Here is a 24,362-nt window from a genome sequence, read left to right on the forward strand (position 1 = left end):
ACTTTTTCTTCGGTCGTATTCCCCATCCGCGTCTCCGTCTGCGCCGAGGCCTAATGGCGGAGCTGGCGGCATCGGAGCTGTAGCAGCGGCAGCAGCGGCGGAGACCCGACTCGGTCCTGGAGCTGTGGCGGAGGCGGCGGAGACCCGACTCGGCCCCGAAGCTGTGGCGGCGACAGCAGCAGCAGTGGCAGCGGAGACCCGGCTCGGCCCTGGAGCTGTGGCGGCGACAGCAGCGGCGGCGGAGACCCGGCTCGGCCCTGGAGCTGTGGCGGCGACAGCAGCAGCAGTGGCGGAGACCCGACTCGGCCCCGAAGCTGTCGCGGCGGCAGCAGCAGTGGCAGCGGAGACCCGACTCGGCCCTGGAGCTGTGGCGGCGGCAGCGGCAGCAGCAGCGGTAGCGGAGACCCGACTCGGCCCCGAAGCTGTAGCGGCGGCAGCAGCAGCAGTGGCAGCGGAGACCCGACTCGGTCCTGGAGCTATGGCGGAGGCAGCGACCACCCGCAGAGTTTGAGCCGTCGCCTCGGCGCAGAGGGAGAACAAAGAGGGAAGAGACAGAGACGTTAAGATTTTGCCTTCCACCACAGTGAGGAGGTGTTTGGTGAACTCACTGTGGTGGATGTTAAATTTGTGTTGATTGTGTGTTTTTGTCATTTTTTTAATTATATGTATGAGTGCAGGGAAACAACCGAAAGGTCTGAATGACAATAAACGAATCTAATCTAATCTAAACTCACATTTATTCACATTAAACTGCCAAGCATCTGCCCATTCACCGAAACTGTCCAAGTCATCCTGCATTCTCAAAGCATCCTCCTCACAGTTCACACTGCCACCGAACTTTGTGTCATCAGCAAATTTGCTAATGTTAATTTGAATCCCTTCATTCAAATCATTGATTTATATTGTCAATAGTTGCGGTCCCAGCACTGAGCCTTGCGGTATCCCACTTGTCACTGCCTGCAATTCTGAAAGATACCCGTTATTCCCAACTCTTTGTTTCCTGTCTGCGAACCCATTTTCTACCGCCAATTCCATGTGCTCTAATTTTCCCCACTAATCTCCTATGTGGGACCTTATCAAATGTTTTCTGAAAGTCCAGGTACACTACATCCACTGGTTCTTCCCTTGTTCATTTTCTTAGTTACATCCTCAAAAAATTACAGAAGATTGGTCAAGCATGATTTCCCCTTCGGAAATCCATGCTGACTCGGACCGATCCTGCTACTGCTATCCACATGTGCCGCTATTTCATCTTTTATAATTGACAACAGCATCTTCCCCACTACCGATGTCAGACTAACTGGTCTATAATTCCTTGTTTTCTCTCTCCTGCCCTTCTTAAACAGTGAGATAACATTAGCTACCCTCCAATCCACAGGAACTAATCTTGAGTCTATAGAACATTGAAAAATGATCACCAATGCGTCCACGACTTCTAGAGCCACTTCCTTAAATACCTTGGGATGCAGACCATCATTCTCTGATTATGTATCAACCTTCAGTCCCATCAGTCCACCAAACACCATTCCTGCCTAAGTGTTCAAGAAGGAACTGCAGACGCTGGAAGATCGAAAGTACACAACATTGCTGGAGGGCTTCACCCTCGAGCTGTCTCCTCCTAACCCCCCGCCCTCGGGCTCCTCATCCTCCCTTTTTCCTTTTTTCCCCCCCCCCCCCCACCCATCACTGAAGAAGTGGTTCGGCCCGAAACGCCGCCTATTTCCTTCGCTCCATAGATGCTGCTGCACCCGCTGAGTTTCTCCAGCAATTTTGTGTACCATTCCTGCCTAATGCGGATTTCCTTTAATTCCACCATCATCCAAGATCCTCTAGCCACTAACACCTCGGGGAGTTTGTTTGTATTCTCCTTAGTGAAGACGGATCCAAAGTATCTGTTCAACTCGTCTGCCATATCCTTGTTCCCCATAATAAATTCACCTTTTACAGTCTTTAAGGGTTGAACTTTGGTCTGCCACGGTGGTCCCTTGCTCCCCTTGGCATCGTTCTTCCTCGTTGGAATGAACTGATTCTGCACCTACTGTGTTATCTCCAGACATACCTACAGGTAGGCAAAGTTCTTGCTATTGGGGTAGTGCAGCGTAGGTTTACAAGGTTAATTCCCGGGATGGCGGGACTGTCATATACTGAAAGAATGGAGCACTGGGCTTGTACACTCTGAAGTTTAGAAGGATGAGAGGAGATCTTATTGACACATATAAGATTGTTAAGGGTTTGGACATGCTAGAGGCAAAAACATGTTCCCGATGTAGGGGGAGTCCCGAACCAGGGGCCACAGTTTAAGAATAAGGAGTCTGCCATTTAGAACGGAGACGAGGACTTACAGAGAGTTATGAGTGTGGAATTCCCTGCCTCAGAGGGTGGACGCCGGTTCTCTGGATACTTTCAAGATAGGGCTCTTAAAAACAGCGGAGTACTGGCTGGATAGTTCCATTCAGCAGCTGGAGTGGATAAGAATGGAGAAAGAGGAGTGCTATCCGCACGATCTAGGAACGATCCTGCTCTCACCGATAAAAGTGAATAGTATAATATATAAGAAGAACCCAATTATTCACAATATAATAAGAATTTGGAAACAAATAAAAGTATCCTTGAAGTTAAATAATTTATCAGTACTAACCCCACTATTGAATAACCCCGCATTCAAACCTTCTCTCATCGACAACACATATCAACAATGGGATAGACTGGGGATTAGGAAAGTAGGGGATATGTAGGAGAGAGAGGGGGGGGGGGTGAAGAGTGGGTTGGGGGACATTGGGAGAGGGAAAGAGGGAAGTGGGAGAGAGGGAAAGAGGTGGAGGGGAGGGTGAGAGGGTGAGAGGGGGACACGAGGAGAAGCGATAGAGGTGTAGACGTGGAAAGGGGAGTGCGAGGCAATGGAGGGAGAAGGAGGGGGATGGGGGAAGAGGGAGAGGGAAGAGAGAGGGAGAGCGGGAGAATGGAAGAGGAGAGATGCGGTTTGATAGATAGAGGCTTGGTTCGGCAGCTTGAGTGCCCAGGAGCGGAAAAGACTACAAGAAGTCATCCGTCATCGGCTCTGACCTCCCTACCATCTAGGAGATCTACCACAGTCGCTGCCTAAAAAGGCTGGCAGCATCATCAAGGGCCCACACCATCCTGGCCACACACTCATCTCTCCGCTGCCTTCAGGTAGAAGGAGCCTGACATCTGAAACAATCAGGTTCGGGGATAGTAGCGTCCCCACAGCCATCAGGCTATTAAACTCAACAAGCAACATCTGAACTTTAATTAGCCTACTACACTTTCTATGCTTATTTATTTGTGTATATATATATTCCAATTGTATATGGACATACAATTATGGTCTGTTCTGTATTATTTAAGCCTGCAATATTCTGTTGTGCTGAAGCAAAGCAAAAATTTAATTGTCCTATTCAGGACACATGACAATAAACCTTCTTGACCTCTTGAACCCTTGAGAATGGGTGAGGGGGTAGGGGAGAGAGGGGGAGAGGGGAAGAGAAAGTGCGAGGTGGTGGGGGGGGGGGGTGAGAGAGAGGGGAAGAGCGGGAGAGAGAGAGGGAGAGGGGAAAGACGAGCTGGGGGGGGGAGCGGATGGGGATGCGGAGAGGTGGAGGGGCGATGGCGAGAGAGAGGGAAGGTGAGGGGGTGAAGGGAAAAGTGGATGGGGGGGGGGGGTGAGACAAGGAGAGGAGGAGAGCGGGCGAAGGGCAAGGAGAGAGAGAGTGGGTGGGGGAGAGCAGGGGAAAGGAGTAGAGTGGGAGAGGGGCAGAGGGGGAGAGAGGGAGATGGGGAGAGAGAGGGAGGATGAGGGGGTTGAGGGGAGATATAGGATGGAGGAGAGGGGGGGCGTTGGCGACGGGTCGAGAGAGGGAGAGAGTTGGGGAAGAGGGGTATACGGGAGAGAGTGCGAATGGTAGAGGGGATGGGGAGAGGGAGGTAATGGGCAAGCGGATGTGCGGGAGATAGAAGAAGAGTGGGAGGGGGAGAGGTGGAGAGGTGTGGGGAGGCAGTGGGGAGAGGGGGAGAGGTGGAGGGGGGCAAGGGGGACGAGAGTGCGGGAGAGGAGGAGAGAGATGAGATAGGGAGTAGGGAGTGGGGAGAGTGGTAAAGGGCGAGGAGGAGTAGGGAGAGGGAGAGGGGGAGGAGAGGGGGGAAGGCAAGGGAGAGGGAGAGGGAGATGGGGAGTAGGAGAGGGGGCACAGTCTAGAGGGAGGGAGAGGGAGAGAGAGCGTGTGTGTGTGTGTGAGTGGGCGAGAGTGGTGTGGGGAGAGCGCGCGGGGGAGATGGGGAGAAGGGACCAGTGGGAGAGGGGAATAGAGGGACAGATTGGGAGAGGGGTAGAGATGAAGAGAGGGAGGATGAGAGGGAAGATGGGGGGAGAGGGAGGAGAGGGGGATAAGGGTGTGAGGGAGAACGGTAGAGGGAAGAGGGAGAGGGGACGAGGGGGAGGGGAAGAGGACGATAAGTGGGAGAGCGGGGGAGAGCGGGATAGTGGGTGAGGGGGAGAGAGAGAGCGGGTGAGATGGGGGGAGAGAGAGGGAGAGGGGGGAGAGAGGGAGAGACGGAGAGAGAGGGAGGGAGATGGAGAGAAGGAGATAGACGGAGAGCGGGGGAGAGGGAGAGAGAGAGAGGGAGAGAGAGAGGGAAGGAGAGGGGAGAGAGAGAGGGAGCGAGGGAGAGAGAGGGAGAGGGGGGGAGAGAGAAGATGGATACGGGAGGAGAGTGGGTAGGGAGGGAGAGAAAGGGAGGAGTAGACGGGGCGAAGAGTAGAGATAGAGTGTGAGTGTGGGGGTGTGCGAGAGTGGTGTGTATGAGAAAGCGCGAGGGGAGACGGGAAGAGTGCGAGAGGGGAAGAGAGGGAGATGGGGAGAGGGGGAGAGAGGGAAGGTGAGGGGGGTAGAGAGATGGAGAGTGAGGAGGGACAGAGGGACAGAAGGGGGTGGCGGGTGAGAGGAGAGAGAGGTAAAAGAGGGAGAGGGGGAGCGGATGAGAGAGAGAGGTTGAGATGTGGGGGAGGGGGAGTGGTGGGGAGGGGGGGGGAGGATGAGGGGAATGCCGAGGGGGAGATGGTGAGGAGAGAGAAGGAGAGTGGGAGTTGATGAGACAGGGAGAGGGGGTGAGGTGGCGAGGGGGATAGGGGGGAAGGGAGGGGGAGAGAGAGGGTGATGGGGAGAGAGAGGAAGAGGGGGCGAGAGGGAGTGGAAGAGAGCGAGATAGATAGAGAGAGATAGAGATAGAGAGAAAGAAAGAGATCTGCAAAATGTATGTCCTCTGAGCCTCACCCTGTGACCAGTTTTAGAAAGTTGAATGCTGTGGAAAAAAAACCTCTCACCATTGACTCGATCCATGAGCCGCATGATGTTGCAGACCTCAGTAAGATAACCCCTCAGCCTCCTGTGCTCAATGAAATGTGCCAGGCTGTCCAGACTGCCTGTAATTCAAGGCCACAAGGCCCAGGCAACGCAGGCTGAAATAGAGGGAAGGAGAGTCTGCATCCCAGGGTCCTCACGGAAGTGGCTCTAGAAATAGTGCGCGCATTGATGATCATTTTCCAATGTACAATAGATTCATGATCAATTCCTGTTGATTGGAGGATAGCTAATGTTATCCCACTTTTCAAGAAAAGGAGCGAGAGAGAAAACGGAGAATTATAGACCAGTTAGCCTGACTTGTCGGTGGTGGGAAAGATGCTGGAGTCAATTAATAAAGAGGTAACGTTGGGGCATTTAGATAGCAGTAAAATGATTAGTCCAAGTCAACATGGATTTTTTATTTTATTTTATTTTTTTATTTATTTTGATTCGAAGCAATTGCACAAGAATAAATCACTCGGCATCCACCATTATACAATTATTGTACAGCTTAATTTTTTTCAAATGTTATCATAACAGACACAGAATGGACAGAAAACCAAAAACACCAATTAAAGAAATCCCCCCCCCCCAAAAAAAAAAAAAGAGTGGGAGGCAGCCAGAATATCAATCAGAGTGCAAGATCAAAGTTCGCTCAGTTTAAAACCATAGCACAGCAGCAAAATAAATAGATCAGACAGTTATGCCTCTTCAAGCAAAATCAATAATGGTTTCCACACCTTCAAGAAATAATTTTGTAAATTCCCTTTGTTAAACCGAATCTGTTCCATCTTAGCAATAGAAAGCATTTCGTTGAGCCACCTCTTAAAACATGGGGAGAGTGGGGACTTCCAATTTAGTAATATTATTTTTTTAGCTGCAACCATACCTGCTCTAAGAATCTGCTTCTGGTGGGAAGGAAGGGCCCAAGTATTGTCAGAGCAACAAAAAATAGGCAGATTATAATCAGGCGGAATATTTATTCGACATTGTTTGGAAAGACAGTTAAATATGTCACTCCAGAAATTACTTAATACTGGACAGTGCCAGAATAAATTTGATAGTGATCTTTCTGCAGTACCACATCCGTCACACGTGGAGGAAACCGATTAAAAAATCTTGTTCAGTTTTGGTTTAGAATAATGTACTCTATGCAAAACTTTAAATTGAATTAATCTGTATCTAGAACTAATAGAGCAACTCTGTATACCGGACAAACCTTCCTCCCACAGTTCATTTGACACAGGAGTGCCCAATTCTGCAGCCCAGGCCTCCCTGAGATGACCAGCTTCGACTGGTGTCGTAAAGGCAGTGACAATGCGGGAGATCAAGTGTTTAGAGTCAGGCTGTGAGAGAAGTAGATCATAAAGAATGTGACTTTTTGGTTTGACTATGAATTCTGGGACACGCTCCCGTACAAAATGCCTGACTTGAAGGTAGCGATAGAAGTGTTGTTGAGGAAGGCGATATTTAGTTTGGAGTTGAATAAATGAGGCAAATGTATTATCTATGTAGAGATCATCAATACAACACAGCCCCTTCCCCCTCCAGTCCAGAAACACTCTATCCATCAGTGCCGGTTTGAACAAGTGATTGTGTACTATAGGGGTGTACACTGAGATATTTACCAATCCAAATAATTTTTTTATTTGATTCAGAATCCTTACGGAGTTTCTGAGAATGAAGGTATGACCAACTAATTTGTAGGGAACCTGTGCTCCGAAAAAGAGCAACACTGGGAGAGAGGTCTCTGAAACAAACATGGATTGAATTTTTAGCCAGAGTGGGGAGACATCAGACCAGTCATCATGAGTAAAGCCCCACTGCCAGAAAGTGAGAGCCCTCGCATTTGCAGCCCAGTAGTAATGCTTCAGTACCGGAAGGCCGAGGCCACCCCTGTCCACTTGTTTCTGTAGGTGGGCTTTAGCAATGCGAGGGGGGTTGTCTGCCCAGACAAATGAGAGTATAACCGAATCCAGTTGTTTGAAAAATATATAAAAGTAAGTAAACAGGAAGGTTTTTGAAAGGATACACGAATCTTGGAAGTGCAACCATTTTAATAGCATTGATGCGGCCAATCATTGAGAGGCTTCTAGCACCTAATGCTAGCTTTTAATGTGTCTACCATGACCAAAAAAAAATAATTTCAAGTAGCAGTTTGGGGTTTCTGGAAATCTTTTGTCCAGGATAGGTAAAGTGGTTGGTAACTAATTTAAATGGCAAAGATTTCAAGAAAGCAGGGCTCAAATGATTCGTCAAGGGCATGAATTCATTTTTATCCCAGTTAATTGTATATCCTAACAGTTTACTAAATGACTTAATGTAGTTCAGGAGGTTGGGAACTGACACTACCGGATCAGATAAACAAATTAATAAATCATCCGCATATAAATTCACAAGACTTTCAACATTACCAACTTGTACACCATGGATGCCCGGGTGACCCCTGATTCAATTTGCAAGAGGTTCTAAAGCGATATCAAACAGCAGGGGAGAAAGGGGATCACCCTGTCTCACACCGCGCTGCAGGTCAAAAGGTTAGGATTTTTCTGTGTTAGTCAGAATAGAAGATACTGGATTTGAATAAATTATTTTAATCCAATCTATAAAGTTCATGCCGAACCCAAACTGCTTTAACGTCTCTAGCATATAGGGCCATTCGATCGGATCGAAAGCCTTCTGAGCATCGAGACATAGGACGGCAGCTTGCGTATCCTTCTGTACACAATACTCCAGATATGGTCTCACCAGAGCCATATACAACTGCAGAAGAACCTCTTTACTCCTTACTGAAATCCTCTTGTTATGAAGGCCAACATTCCATTAACTTTCTTCACTGCCTGCTGTACCTGCACGCCAACTTTCAGTGACCGGTGTACAAGGAAACCCAGGTCTCGCTGTACCTCCCCCTTACGTAACCTAACCCCATTGAGATAATAATGTGCCCCCTTGTTTTTGCCGCCAAAGTGGATAACCTCACATGTATCTCTATTATACTGCATCTGCCACGCACCTGCCCATTCATTCAACCTGTCCAGGTCACCCTGCAACCTCCTAACACCCTCTTCACAGTTTACACTGCCACCCAGCTTTGTCTCATCCGCAAAGTTGATAGTGTTAGGGCTTTATTCTTTGGAGCGCAGGGGGGATTTGATAGAGGTCTTTAAAATGATGAGAGGGATAGACAGAGTTGACGTGGATAAGCTTTTCCCACTGAGAGTAGGGAAGGTTCAAACAAGGGGACGTGACTTGAGAATTAAGGGACAGAAGTTTAGGGGTAACATGAGGGGAACTTCTTTACTCAGTGAGTGGTGGCTGTGTGGAACGAGCTTCAAGTGATGGTGGTGGAGGGAGGTTCGTTTTTATCATTTAAAAATAAATTGGATAGTTATATGGAGAGGAAAGGAATGGAGGGTTATGGTCTGAACGCAAGTATATGGGACTAGTGGAGAATACGTGTTCGGCACGGACTAGAATGGTCGAGTGGTCTGTTTCCGTGCTGTAATTGTTATATGGTTATATGGTTAGTGTTGCTCCTAATTCCCTCTCCAAATCATTGATATATATGGTAAACAGTTGCGGCCCCAACACCGAGCCTTGCGGCACTCGCCACTGCCTGCCATTCTGAAAAGGACCCGTTCATTCCTACTCTTTGATTCCGGTCTGCCAACCAATTTTCTTTCCATGTCAACACCCTACCCCCAATACCATGTGCTCTAATTATTGTCACCACTGTCCCGTGCGGGGCCTTATCAAAGGCTTTCTGAAAGTCTAGTTACACTACATCCACTGGCACCCCTTCATCGATTGTACTTGTCACACCCTCAAACAATTCCAGAAGATTTGTCAAGCATGATTTCCCTTTCATAAATCCATGTTGAAGATGATAACTAAAGGCCTGGCCACAAAATTGGGTAAGCATATCTCAAAAATTGTACATCCTGATAAGTCTGGATTCATACCGGATAGATTCTCATTTAGTAATGTTCGTCTGCTGTTAAATACATTATATTCGGTTCATGGCAAGGATTTGGTCTCCTAATTTGAGGAAGAAAATCCTTGTGATTGAGGCTGTGCAGCGTAGGTTCACGAGATTGATCCCTGGGATGGCGGGTCTGCCATATGAGGAAAAATTGAAAAGACTAGGCTTGTATTCACTGGAGTTTAGAATGATGAGGGGAGTTCTTATAGAAACATATAAAATTATAAAAGGACTGGACAAACTAGATGCAGGAAAAATGTTCCCAATATTGAGCGAGTCCAGACCCAGGGACCACAGTCTTAGAATAAAGGGCTGAGGTGAGAAAAAAATATTATCATGCAGAGAGTTGTGAATTTGTGGAATTCCCTGCCATAGAGGACAGTGGAGGCCAAATCACTTGATGAATATTAGAGAGAGTTAGATACAGCTCTAGAGGCTAGCGGAGTCAAGGGATATGGAGAGAAGGCAGGCACGGGTTATTGGTAGGAACGATCAGCCATGATCACAATGAATGGCGGTGCTGGCTCGAAGGGTCGAATGGCCTCCTCCTATACCTATTTTCTATGTTTCTATTCACCTATGTTTCTATTCACCTACTTCACCTATGCTCTTTCTCAGGGAAGCTGTCTGACCAGCTGAGTTACTACAACATTCTGTGTTTATTATCGGCATAAGCTAGCATCTGAAGTTCCTTTCTGCATAGCCCAGTGATATCCTGGTGAATTCCACCTGCACTCTTTCCAACTTAATAACAACCTACCTCGATCAATATATTTTGATATCACTTTGAATTATCCATTCTGATGCTGCCTGTGATTATTCTCCAAGTGTAGATTAATTCCAAATGATTTTCCCCCGCGCAATTTCCTGCTCAGTCCAGCTGGCTGAAGGAGCAAGGACTAAGATATTACATACCTCTCATCTCATCCTGCATCTCACTTGCGGCTGACCTTTAAACTCGCCAACAGTGTAGCAGCGATAAAGCCCCCCGAAACCCAGGTTCGATCCTGACCTCGGGTGCTGTCTATCTAGAGTTCGCTCATACGCCCCGTGACCGCGTGGCTTTCCTCCGGGTGCTCCGGTTTCCTCGCACATCCCAACGACGTGCAGGGTTGTAAGTTAATTGTGTCTGCAAATTGCCACTAGCGTGTAGAGGATGTAATGGGAGGTGGGATAACATTCGACTAGTGTGATCGATGTTCGGCGTGGAATCAGTGAGCCGAAGGGCCGGCTTCTATGATTTCTCCTTCTCAATCAATCAATGAATCAAATATTCTAATATAGCATGGCAGGGTCCTGCGGAGGGAACGGACAGACCTAGGGGTAGAAGCGCATAGTTCCCTGTAAGTGGCCGTGCTAATCGGCAGTAGCGCACTAGTACAGAGGTGCCTTCATCAGTCAGGGAACTGAGTACATGAGTTGGACGTGATGGTAAATCGTTACAAGAGGCATGTGAGACCGCACTTGGTTTATAGTGTGGGGTTCTAGTCACAGTGTACTGGGAAAGGTGCAAAAGGGATTCACATCAACAATGCCGGGACTGAGGAGAGACTGTTGATAAGCTGGGACAGTTTTCCCTGGAGTAAAGTGACTGAGGGATAAACTTATGGAGGTTTAGAAAATCATGAGGGGCACAGGTAAGGTGAGTGGCCACAGTCGTTTTTCCGCAGGGAAGGGGATTCTAAAATTAGAGGGTATAGGTTTAAAGTGAGCGAGGCAACCTTTCCAAACTTAGGTAGGTATATCCAGCAGGTGCTAGGTAAACGGAACGAGCTGTTGAAGGAACTGCTAAAGTTGGGTCCAATTATGTTTAAAGGAATTTGGATAGGAAAAGTTCAGAGGAACACGGACCCAACTCATGCAAGTGAAACTAGCTTAGATAGACACATTGGCTGGCATGGAAAATTTTGAAATTAAGCCATTGAGCTGGAAAGAGTGCAGCGAAGATTTAACGAGGCCATTGCCAGGACGAGAAGATCTGATCTATAAGGAGAAGTTGAGCAGGCTGGGACATTATTCCTTCGAGCACAGGAAGATGAGGGATGATCTTTTATAGGGAGTATAAAACCATGGGGGAAAGAGATAGGGTGAACGCACAGATTAGCTTCCCCATGGTAAGAGAACTAAGCGTGAGTGATGTGTTTAGGGTGAGAGGGAAATATTTAATTGGAGCCCGATGGGCAACTGTTTCACACAGTGGATGATGTGTTTATGAAATGAGTTGCCAGAGTAAGTAGCCAAGGCAAGTACAATAACAAAACATTTGGACTGGTGCGCAGTTAACAAGTTAGAGGGTAATGGCCAAACTCATTGAATGTCCTGGGCCGTGGGGCTGTTACCGTGCACTGGGGGGTTTGACACTCTGTGTGGAAGTTCTCCTCCCGCATAATCTTGCACCGGATAGTAGCTGCTGAGGCAGTGCTCTATCCGTTGCTCCACAGTCAGTGGATTTAAAGGTGAATCAATCCCTATGGGCACAATGGGATGTCACCAGGCTGCGTTGGGAGGTAAAGTCTGACACGTGTTGAACACGTTTGAGCCAGCGGGGGCGAAGAGTTCCAGTACAGACCATCCTCCAATCACCACCCGGAAAAGCAGATCAACTCGGGATACGAATGGAGGATCCCTTCCAGTGTGGACGGCTCGATTGTAATCATGTATAGTTGTGATTTGACTGAAAGCATGCAGCCACAGCCTTTTCAATATACCTCGGTACATGTGACGATGATAAACTAAGGTTAACTTATGTTTACAATGGTTGGAGGTTCAGTCTGCACACCACCCCTCTCAGTACCGCGCTCCCTCAGCACCGCCCCTCCACAGTGCGGCGCTCCCTCAGTACCGCGCTCCTTCAGCACCGCCCGTCCCACAGTGCAGCGTTCCCTCAGTACCGCCTCTCCCACAGTCTGGCCGAGTGGCCGCCATCAGGTGGTCAGTCGGTCCGAGTCCTGTCTCAGTGGTCAGTCTGTCCGAGCCCTGCCCTGTGGTCAGTATGTCCCAGCCCTCTCCCGGCGGTCAGTCTTTCCGAGTTGTGACCCGGTGGTTAGTCTCACCGAGTCCTGACTCGATGGTCAATAGCTCCGAGTCCTGACTCGATGGCCAGTCCGTCCGAGTCCTATCCCGTTGGTCAGTCTGTCCGAGCTCTCTCCCGGTGGTAAGTGCGTTGCGTGCGGCTCCCTGAGTGGGACGTCCCATTGAGCCACACTTGCGTCATGTTAAGAAACTACTGCTTCAACTCAAGCGGAACGTGGCTCCCACAAACTGTCAACTGTGAAATGAGCCTATTGCCTCACCAGGCAAACGGTCGGTTGTGTGGAGGCTTGTGAAATGTGGACGGACTGCACTTCCTCATGGAGTCAGGAGTGCGGGGCACTTGGTTTCACTGACATATCGTCACCCCTAACCAACTGTCCCTGGACAACAGACCGAGGGGCTGTCCATTCACCACACTTACTGCCTCCTGGGACAAGGTGAAATGTGGCGGCATTTGCATTCTGATCCATGACTCATGCTGCACTGATACGATGGTCTCAGCTCATTTCAGCCCGCTGGCGATACAGTCATACAACACGGATCAGAGTCTTTGGACCAACTCGTGAATGCCCATGAAGATGCCCCAACTATGCTAGTCCCATTTACCCGCGTTTACTCGTGACACAGTGCTGGCCCCCAGTTATTTACAATATATAAGAACGATTTAGACGAAAGGATTTATTTAAGTCATTAAGTCATCGAGTGATACAGTGTGGAAACAGGCCCTTCGGCCCAACTTGCCTACACCGGCCAACATGTCCAAGCTACACTAGTCCCACGTGCTTGCGCTTGATCCTTATCCCTCCAAACTTGTCCTATACGTGTACCTGTCTAAATATTTCTTAAACGTTGGGATTGTCCCGATTTCAATCACCTCCACGCACCTTGCTCCATACACCCACAGTCATTTGTGTAAAAAAGGTGCCCCTTAGATTTCTATTAAATCTCCCCAATTCTTCTTGAACCTATGTCACCTGGTCCTTGATTCCCTTACACTAGGCAAGAGATTCTGTGCATCAACCCGACCTGTTCCTCTCATGATTGAATACACCTCCACATCACTCCACACCCTCCTACCATCCAAGGATTAGAGAGCCAGCCTATTCAAGCTCTCCCTATAGCGCAGACCTTTTAATCCTAGCAACATCCTCGTAAATCTTCTCTGAAGGCTATCATGTTTGATAATATCTTTCCTATAACATGGTGCCCAGCCTGATCAAAACACTGTATATGCGATCTCCAATGTAACACCTCCAAATATAACATCTCCAAGTTTGCGGATAACACAAAACTGAGTGGCAGTATGAGCTGCGAGGAAGATGTTGTGAGGTTGCAGGGTGACTTGGATAGATTAGTTGTGGGCAGATGCATGGCCGATACAGTATAATGTGAGCTCATCTACTTTCCTGGCAAGCACAAGAAGGCAGATTGTTATCCGAATGCCGTCAGATTAAGACAAGGAGAGGTGCAACAAGACCTGGGTGTCCTTGTACATCACTCGCGAAATGTAAGCATGAAGGTACAGCAGACAGTGAACAAAGATAACATTTCAGACTAAGGAGATCATACTGCAGTTGTAAAGGGCCCTGGGGAGCTACACTTGGAGTATTGTGAATATTTTTGGTCTCCTAATTTGCGGAAGGACATAGAAACATAGAAACATCGAAAATAGGTGCAGGGGAGGCAATTTGGCTCTTTGAGCCAGCACCGCCATTCATTATGATCATGGCTGATCATCCACAATCTGTAACCCGTGCCTGCCTTGTCCCATATCCCACGATTCCGCTGCCCCCCTAGAACTCTATCTTATGCCCCCGTCCCACTTAGGAAACCTAAAGGGAAACCTCTGGAGACGTTGCGCCCCACCAAACGTTTCCGTGCGGTTCCCGGAAGTTGCACGTGGTTGCCGGGGGTTGCAGGTAGTGGAAGCAGGTAGGTAGACTGATAAAAACCTCCTGGAACCGTGCGGAAACCTTGGGTGGGGCGCAACGTCGCCAGAGGTTTCCGTTCAGGTTTCCTAAGTGGGACAGGGGCAATACTCTCTTTTAAATTAATCCAGCGAATTGGCCTCTACTGCCTTTTGTGGTAGAGATTTCCACAAATTCACAACTCTTAGGGTGAAAGCGTTTTTTTCGCATCTCAGTTTTAAGTGGCTACCCCTTTATTCATAAATGATGCCCCGTGGTTCTGGACTCCCCCAACATTGGGAACATTTTTCCTGCATTGAGCTTGTCCAGTCCTTTTATACTTATATATGTTTCTATAAGATACCCTATCATCCTTCTAAATTCCAGTGAATACGCCCACTCTTTCCAATCTTTCATCATATGACAGTCCAGCTATCTCGGGGATAAACCTCGTGAACCTACGCTGCACTGCCTCATTAACAACGGTGTCCTTTCTCAAATCAGGGGACCAGAACTGCACACAATACTACAGATGTGGTCGCACCAGGGCCATGTGCTACTGCAGAAGTACCTCTTTACTCCTATACTCAAATGCTTTCGTTATGAAGGCAGACATGCCATTAGCTCTTCAATGCCGCCTGTACCTGCATGTTTACTTTCAGTGACTGGTGTACAAGGACACCCAGGTTTCATTGCACTTCCATTTTTTCTAATCCGACACCATTGAGATATTAATCTGCCTCCTTGTTCTTGCCGCCAATGTGGATAATCGCACATTTGTCTACATTATACTGCATCTGGCATTCATCTGCTCTCTCACTCAACATGTCCAATGAACCCTGTAACCTCCTAGCATCCTCTTTGGAGTTCACACTGCCATCCAGCTTTATGTCAACTGCAAATTTGCTAGTGTTACTTTTAATCCCATCATCTAAACCATTGACATATATTGTAAACAGTTGCGGCCCCGGCACCGAGCCTCGCGGCACTCCAATCGCCACTGCATGCATTCTGACAGGGACCCGGTTATTCCTACTCTTTGTTTCCTGTCTGTTATTTTGCCCACTAATCTCCAGTCGGACATTATCAAAGGCTCTCTGAAAGTCCAGATACACTACATCCACCGTATTGCCGTATTGCACTTGGAGTTACTTTCTTTTGTCCTTTGAAAGTTTCCCGATCCTTGGCTTTCCGCTACTCTTTGCTATGGTATAAACTTTTGTTTTAGTTTATTCCATCCCTACCTTCCTTTGACAGCCAAGGTTGCCTCTTACTCCACTTGGAATTGTTCTTCCTCTTTGGAATGAAATTATCCTGCATTTTCTGGATTATGCCCCCAAACATCTGCCATTGCCCTTCCACTGTCATTGCTGCGAGGATCCTTATCCAGTAGACCTCGGCCAGCTCCTCCCTCATGCCTTCATAGACCCCTTTGTTCAACTGCCCACATGCCTGTCCTTTCTTTTGGGCGCGTAACCCTGAATATTCAGTTCTCAGTCCCAATCCTCCTGCAGCCTTCTCTGTAATCCACATAATGTCATATCCACTAACCTCTGACCGAGCCTCAAGCTCATCCATTTTACTTCATATACGTCGTGCATTAGTATATACTACTTGTCATCCATTATTCACCCCACTTTTTACATCGATTCCTATTTCATTTGACCATGCTCTACTATCCCTTCGTGAGCTTTCTGTCCCGTTCATTCTGGTATATGTATTAACTTTCGCTATATTCTCTTTGCTTTTAACCCCATCCTTGTATTTCCGATATGTCTCCCCCCTCCCTCACTGTTTAGTTTAGACATTATTGCTATTGAGGCAGTGCTGCGTAGGTTCACCAGGTTAATTCCCGGGATTCCTGGGACTAACATATGATGATAGAATGGGTCTACTGGCCTTGTATTCACTGGCAGTTAGAAGGATGAGAGAGGATCTTAAAGACACGTATACCATTTCTAAAGGATTGGACATGCGAGATTCAGGGAAAACGTTCCCATTGTTGGGGGAGTCCAGTTCAAAGGGTCACAGTTTAAAAATAAGTGGTAGGACAAGTAGGATTGAGATGAGGAAACAGTTTTTCACGCAGTGAGTTGTGAACCTGTGGAATTCTCTGCCACAGAGGGCAGTGGAGGCCAATTCATTGGATAATTTCGGGAGAGTTAGAATTCGTAATAACGTAATGAAGGGATATGGGAACAATGCAGGTAGGGATATTGATTTAGTATGATCAGCCATGATCATATAGAATGGCGGTGCGAACTCGAAGGGCCGAATGGCCCACTTCTGTATCTCTATGTTTGGGTCATATCCCCCGAACCTTTGTAATACATGTACCCGTCCAAGTGTTCTTTCTGTTGTTATAGTGCCTGTCTCAACAGATTGTCCCTCCAGGTTCCTATTAAGTATTTCCCCTCTCACCTTCCTGCGTGCTCTGGTTCTTGATTCTTCAATGCTGGGCAAAAAACAAAGTACCTTATCTCCGCCCCTGGTGACTTTATGCGCCGCCATAAGATCACACAACAGTTTCCTGCGCTGCAAGGGTTGAGGTCGTAGGCTGCCCGACCTCTCTTTATTGCTAATGCCTCCTTTGTAACACCCCAAGCCAATGCTAAGGTGGTACCGGAAGAAACATACTCAGCCGTCAACTGTCCCGCGACATTTGCCAGGGTTCGCATTTCATAGCAGCATTTAGAAGAGGTTTATCCCACCGACCTACACGGAGGGTTGTGGAGGGGATGAGGGATTGACAGCAATCAGTTACGCCACCATCCCGCACTCAAACATTGCAGGCCGGGGTTGCAGCGAGAGCACGCCGCTGCCCCACAATGTTACCCAGAGATTTCCGCGGCACCAGGTCCCGGCCGGGATCCGGTGGTGGAACTGTGCCCCGAGGCTCCGGTTCCCTATGGGACCCGGTGATGTGAGGTTATCCACTTTGGTAGCAAAAACAGGAAGGCAGATTACCATCTAAATGGCGTCAAATTGGGAAAAGGGGAAGTACAACGGGATCTGGGAGTTCTTGTTCATCAGTCTGTGAAAGTAAGCATGCAGATACAGCAAGCATTAAGAAAGTGAATGGCATGTTGGTCTTTATAACAAGAGTGATGGAATATAGGAGCAAAGACGTCCTTCTGCAGTTGTACGGAGCCCTAGTGAGACCACACCTGTGCAATTCTGGTTCCCTAATTTGAGGATGGACATTCTTGCTATTGAGGGAGTGCAGCGTGGTTTTACAATGTTAATTCTCGGGATGGTGGGACTGTCATATGCTGAGAGAATGGAGCAGCTGGGCTTGTACACTCTGGAGTTTAGAAGGGTGAGAGGGTATCTCATTGAAACATATAAGATTGTTAAGGGCTTGCACACGCTAGAGGCAGGAAACATGTTCCCGATGTTGGGGGAGTCCAGAACCAGGGGCCACAGTTGAAGAATAAGGAGTAAGCCATTTAGAACGGAGACGAGGAAACACTTTTTTTCTCATAGAGAGTGGTGAGTCTGTGGAATTATCTGCCTCAGTGGAGGCAGGTTCTCTGGACGCTTTCAAGAGAGAGCTAGACAAGGGTCAAAAATAGTGGAGTCAGGTGATATGAGGAGAAGGCAGGAACGGGGTACTGATCGAGGATTATCAGCCATGATCACAATGAATGGCGGTGCTGGCTCGAAGGGCCGAAATGCCTCCTCCTGCACCTATAGTCTGTAGTCTATTGCTACTGTGTTCAGCTTCACTCGGCCCTGAGCAGTAACGCCCCCACATTCCATCCCTATCCACACTTGCCCTTGCTCAACCTCCAGTGTGGGCCCCACACACTGTAACTCATTCCCTGTCCTGTTGGCCCTTGCTCAATGTCTCATTTCCCAACGCCAACCACGGGCGCTCTCCCAGCACCCAATGTGCCGCCAGCTCTCACTTGCACCTGACCGCTTGGGCTGTCCCATATAAACCCGCATCACAGACGTCCAGTAGCTCCCGTGGACGCCCTGCGGAAGGTGAGTCGCTTCTTTGCTCCTAGGACACACTATGAGCGCTGAGACTTACCCGTAATTTTTATACGGAGTCGCACAAAGATGCAGACTTTATATTTAGAGCGTAGGAGGCTGGGAGATGACCTTATTGAAGTGTATAAGATCACGAAGGGAATAGATACAATGAACATGTCTTATCCACAGGGTAAACGTTTGTAAAACACGAGGGTGTATGCTTAAGGTGGGAGGGGAGAGATTTAACAGGGACCTCATGGGTAACTTTATTTTTAAGATCAGGTGGCAGTCCGTATCTCGAATAAGCTGCCAGAAGAAACTATGGGCGTGGATAACAACTTCGAAACACAAACATGTGGGCAGTTATATTGATTGGAAGGGATTAGAGCGATGTGGGTCAAGTGCAGGCAAATGGTACCCTCCCGCAATATAACTTGTATAAGGGGGATGGCAGGGACAAGGTGAGGAGTGGCTTACGTGCTCGATTACTGTACTCGCAGGGGCTCAGGTCACGGGGGAGCACTGATGCGGAGGTTTCCACACACGCGGGGGGGCGGGGTTAGATTTCGCGTGGGGCCCGTCGAGGGGAACACGATGCGGTAGACGAGTTAGTTTTCGCAGCCCGTACGCAATGGGAACACGAGTGGAGCAGTACACGGCCCTTCGGCCTCTCGTCTCCAGCATCATTCAACAGTTCAGCGCCGGGTCTCAGCCTCAAACACACTTCCCTCACCGTTTGAGAACAGTTGAAACTCGCTAGACCATGAGAGCTTGAAGCACATACAGCAGTTTATTTTTTTTTCCCATGCAAAAGCAAGCTTCATGAAGGAGAACTCTGTGGGTCGAGGGGGGGGGGGGGGGGGGGGGGGGGGGGGGGGGGGGGGAGACTTGCATCTTAGGATGCGGTTGGAAAGTGGAGTACCGGGGGGAGAGCGAGCAAATTCCGCATAGACAGCAGCCGAGCTCAGGATCGAAGCCGGATCTCTGGGGCACTGGGGTGCCTCAATGCAAAGGTGAATCTTGCAAAGGTGCGAGGAACGGGAGGGACCACTGGCTTTACCCGAGAACTAGCATAAATTAGATAAGTGGAATGAAACCTTCCCGCGCTCCCCTTCAATGGCTGGGCGCTCGCTCACACCTGTCCTCGGCGTGAATCACATCCCGTGTGTTTGGGCCCCGCAGGATGAAGTCGCGTCGCCTGTTGTTGCTCGCTTCTCTGTGTGTGATACTGCACCTCATAAAGGCACAGGGTAAGTCCATACTGTGCCCGAGAGAGGGGGACGGGAGGGGGTGGGGGGTGATGGTGGGGGGCGATGAGGCTGGGGGGGGTGGGGGGTGGGGGGGGGGGGGATGGAGGCTGGGGGGGGGATGGGGGCTGGGGGGGGGGGGTGATGAGGGGGGGGCGATGGGCTGGGGGGGGGGGGGGGGGGTGTGATGGGGGGGGGGGGCGGGAGGGGGGGGGAGTGATGGGGGGGGGTGGGGGGGGGCGATGAGGGGGGGGGGGGTGATGAGGCTGATGGGGATGAGGTGGGGGGGGGGGGGGGCGTGATGGGGGGGGCGATGAGGATGGGTGTGGTGTGATGGGGGGGGTGATGGGGGGGTGATGAGGCTGGGGGGGGGGGTGGTGGTGGGGTGGGGGGGGTGATGAGGCTGGGAGGGGGGTGTGATGGGTGGATGGGGGTGGGGGGTGTGGGTGTTGGGGGGGGGGATGGGGTGGAGGGGGGGAGGGAGGTGAGGGGGGTGTGGGTGGGGGGGGGTGGTGTGATGGGGAGGAGGTCTGTGTCTCTCCCAGTCTCTTTCTCTCTGCCTGTGCGTCTTAATGCAACAATGGAGGACCCAGACGAGGGGGGGGGGGGGGGGGGGGGGGGGGGGGGGGGGGGGGGGTGCGCACTGAGAGGGGGCCATCAATGAGAGGAGCCCATCAATGGAGGAGCCGTCAGGTAACTGTAACTTAGTTAGGGTGAGGTGGAGCAGGCTTAGACCCCATTTCTTGGAGAGCAGGAGGAAGTGGTATAATCTTATAAAGGTGTACAAAATCATGAGGGAAACAGATAGCGTCAATTTCCCCCAGGATAACCCCCCGGGGAATCATAAACCACTGTGAAAAGGCTTATGGTGAGATGGGAACGATTTGAAAGGAATCCGAGCAGCAAAGTTTCTATTCGATGGTGTGTGTATGGAACGAGTGGTCAGTGGTAGTTGCGTAAGGTACAATAGTAATATTTAAGAGAAATTTGCACAAGCATGTAGATCGGAAAGGTTCTGAACGATATGGTCTAAACGCAGGTAAATTGACTAAATTGGAAGCAGCATGGGCGTGTTGGCAGAAAGGCCTGTTTCTGTGCTAGATGACTGAATATTTAATATTTGGGAACTGAGTATTCACTGAGAGGGAATAATCGAAGGAACTTAATATTGGTGCAGACATTATATTGGAGAATTGATGGTGATAAAGGCCGGCAAATCCGCGTGGTCTGCTGTTGCGGGTGCTGGGCCGACGGCATGTATCTACGCTGTAAAATTCAATTTCACGAAAGTAAAGTTAGTGGAACTGAGGATGGCGCGTGCCTTGCTGCATGACTTTGCAGCTGGCTGCTCCTGTATAGACAGACGTTTCACTTGGAGATTTGTGCCGCAGAGAACTTGGCTGCTGGAGTTCGAGCTACGCAGTCGACCACTTACAAACACTTCGCTGACCCCAACAACGCCATTGATGGGAACCTGGACACTAATTTCCGGCACGGATCCTGCAGCAGCACGAGCAAACAGTCCAACCCTTGGTGGAGAGTGGATCTGCATGAACATTACCGCATCTTCGTGGTCAGCATCACCGCCTCCAGCCGCTGGGCCCATAGGCTGTTAGGTGCCGAGATCCGCATCGGGGACTCGCTGATGAACAATGGAAACAACAACACTCTGTAAGTGGGAACAACATCACTCAAAGTGAGAACACCATCCTTCCTCCCACAGTGCACACCCCTCTCTCACAGACACTCCCCAACCACAGACACTCCCGCACCCACAGACACCCCCACCTACAGACACTCCCACACCCACAGACACCCCAACCACAGACAACTCAACCACAGACACCCCAACCTGCAAACACTCCCACACCCGCAGACACCCCCACCCACAGACACCCCCCACACACAGATACCCTCACCTACAGACACTCCCGCACCCACAGATACGCCCCGGCCCCACCCACAGACACCCCCGACCACAGACACTCCCCGGCCCCACCCACAGACACCCCACCCACAGACACTTCCCCACGTACAGACACTCCCGCACCCACAGACACGCCCCGGCCCCACCACCACAGACACCCCAACCACAGACACTCCCCCCACCCACAGACACCCCACCCACAGACACTTCCCCACCTACAGACACTCCCCCACCCACGGACACTCCCCACCCACAGACCCCACCCCCACCCACAGACACTCCCCGGCCCCCACCCACAGACACTCCCCCACCCACAGACACTCCCCCCACCCACAGACACTCCCCCACCCACAGACACTACCCGCACCCGCATACACTCCCCCCCTCTCTCAGACACTACTCTCACCCACACTCGCCCACCCACACACAGCCACTCGCCCACCCACAGACACTCCACCACCCCCACCCACAGACACTCCCACCGACATACACTCCCCCATCCACACACTCCCGCAGCCCCCAACCACAGTCACCCCCCCCACCAAAAGACACTCCCCAACCCACGCACAGATACTCGCAACCCACAAACGCTCCCCCACACACGCACACCCCCCACCCACTCACAGACACTCCCCCACCCCCACCCACACACACACCCCCCACCCGCGCACTCCCCACACCACACACTCCGCCACACACACCCACCGACACTCCCCCCACAGACACTCCCTCACCCACAGATACTCCCCACACCCACCCACAGACATTCTCCACCCACATACACTCCCCCATCCACAGACACTCCCCACCCACCTAAACTCCCAAACCCCACAAACACTCTCCACCACAGACACTCCCCACCCACGGACGCTACCCGCATCCACAGGCACTCCCCCATCCACACACCCCCCAGCCAACAGACACTCCCCATCCTCACACACCCCATCCACAGACACTCCCCCACCCCCCACAGACACTCCCCCACCCACAGACACCCCAACCACAGACACCCCCCACCCACAGACACTCCCCCACCCACAGACACTCCCCCACCCCAACCCACAGACACTCCCCCACCCGCAGACACTCCCCCCACCCACAGACACTCCCCCACCCACAGACACTCCCCCACCCACAGACACTCCCCCACCCACAGACACTCCCCCACCCGCAGACACTCCCCACCCACAGACACTCCCCCCCCACAGACACACCCCCCCCACCCACACCCACACCCCCACCCACAGACACACTCCCCACCCACAGACACTCCCCCCACCCACAGACACTCCCCCACCCACATACACTCCCCCACCCACAGACACTCCCCCACCTACAGACACCCCCCCCACCCTAACCCACAGACACTCCCCCCACCCACAGACACTCCCCCACCCTAACCCCACAGACACTCCCCCAACCGCAGACACTCCCCCACCACAGACACTCCCCCACCCGCAGACACTCCCCCACCCACAGACACTCCCCCACCCACAGACACTCCCCACCCCAGACACTCCCCCACCCACAGACAACCCCCACCCACAGACACTCCCCCACCCACAGACACTCCCCACCCACACACTCCCCCAGCCACAGACACCCCCCACCCACAGACACTCCCCCCCACCCACAGACACTCCCCCACCCCCAGACACTCCCCCACCCACAGACACTCCCCCACCCCAGACACTCCCCCACCCACAGACACTCCCCCACCCACACAGACCCCCACCCACAGACACTCCCCACCCACAGACACTCCCCCACCCACAGACACTCCCCCACCCACAGACACTCCCCCACCCACAGACACTCCCACACCCACAGACACCCCCCCACCCACAGACACTCCCCCACCCACAGACACTCCCCACCCCACAGACCCCCACAGACACCCCCACCCACAGACACTCCCCCCACCCACAGACACTCCCCCACCCACAGACACCCCCCACCCACAGACACACCCCCACCCACCACTCCCCCACCCACAGACACTCCCCCACCCACAGACACTCCCCCCACCCACACACTCCCCCAGCCACAGACACTCCCCCATCCACACATTCCCCAGCCACAGACACTCCCCCACCCGCAGACACTCCCCCACCACAGACACTCCCCCACCCACAGACACACCCCCCCCCACAGACACCCCCCCCACAGACACTCCAGTCCACAGACACCCCCCACAGACACTCCCCCACCCACAGACACCCCCCCACCCACAGACACTCCCCCACCCGCAGACACCCCCCCACCCACAGACACCCCACCCACAGACACACTCCCCCACCCACAGACACTCCCCCACCCGCAGACACTCCCCCACCCACAGACACTCCCCCACCCGCAGACACACTCCCCCACCCACACACTCCCCCAGCCACAGACACTCCCCCAGCCACGGACACTCCCCCATCCACACATTCCCCCAGCCACAGACACTCCCCCACCCGCAGACACTCCCCCACCCACAGACACTCCCACACCCACAGACACACCCCCCACCCACAGACACCCCCCCCCCACAGACACTCCCCCATCCACACATTCCCCCAGACACAGACACTCCCCCATCCACACATTCCCCCAGCCACAGACACTCCCCCACCCACAGACACTCCCCCACCCACAGACACTCCCCCACCCACAGACACTCCCCCACCCACAGACACTCCCCCACCCACAGACACTCCCCCCCACCCAGACCTCCCCCACCCACAGACACTCCCCCCACCCACAGACACTCCCCCACCCACCACCCCCCCCCACAGACACCCCCCCCCACACACACTCCCCCACCCACAGACACTCCCCCACCACAGACACTCCCCCACCAGCAGACACTCCCCCCACCCAGACACCCCCCACCCACAGACACTCCTCCACCCACAGACACTCCCCACCCACAGACACTCCCCA

General features: G+C 51.5%; 1 protein-coding gene across 1 annotated transcript in view; it reads left to right on the plus strand.

Moving 5' to 3' along the window:
• LOC129706177 (uncharacterized) overlaps positions 1-24,362 on the plus strand; it is a 57,743-nt gene that overhangs the window by 32,731 nt on the left and 650 nt on the right. Inside the window, exons 8-10 of the mRNA XM_055650226.1 lie at positions 17,072-17,197; positions 19,443-19,510; positions 20,899-21,178. Of these exons, the coding sequence (XP_055506201.1) occupies positions 17,072-17,197; positions 19,443-19,510; positions 20,899-21,178 (474 nt within the window). The remainder of the gene's footprint in view (positions 1-17,071; positions 17,198-19,442; positions 19,511-20,898; positions 21,179-24,362) is intronic.

The sequence above is a fragment of the Leucoraja erinacea genome, chromosome 2, assembly GCF_028641065.1.
Source record: "Leucoraja erinacea ecotype New England chromosome 2, Leri_hhj_1, whole genome shotgun sequence".
NCBI classification, from domain to species: Eukaryota; Metazoa; Chordata; class Chondrichthyes; order Rajiformes; family Rajidae; genus Leucoraja; species Leucoraja erinaceus.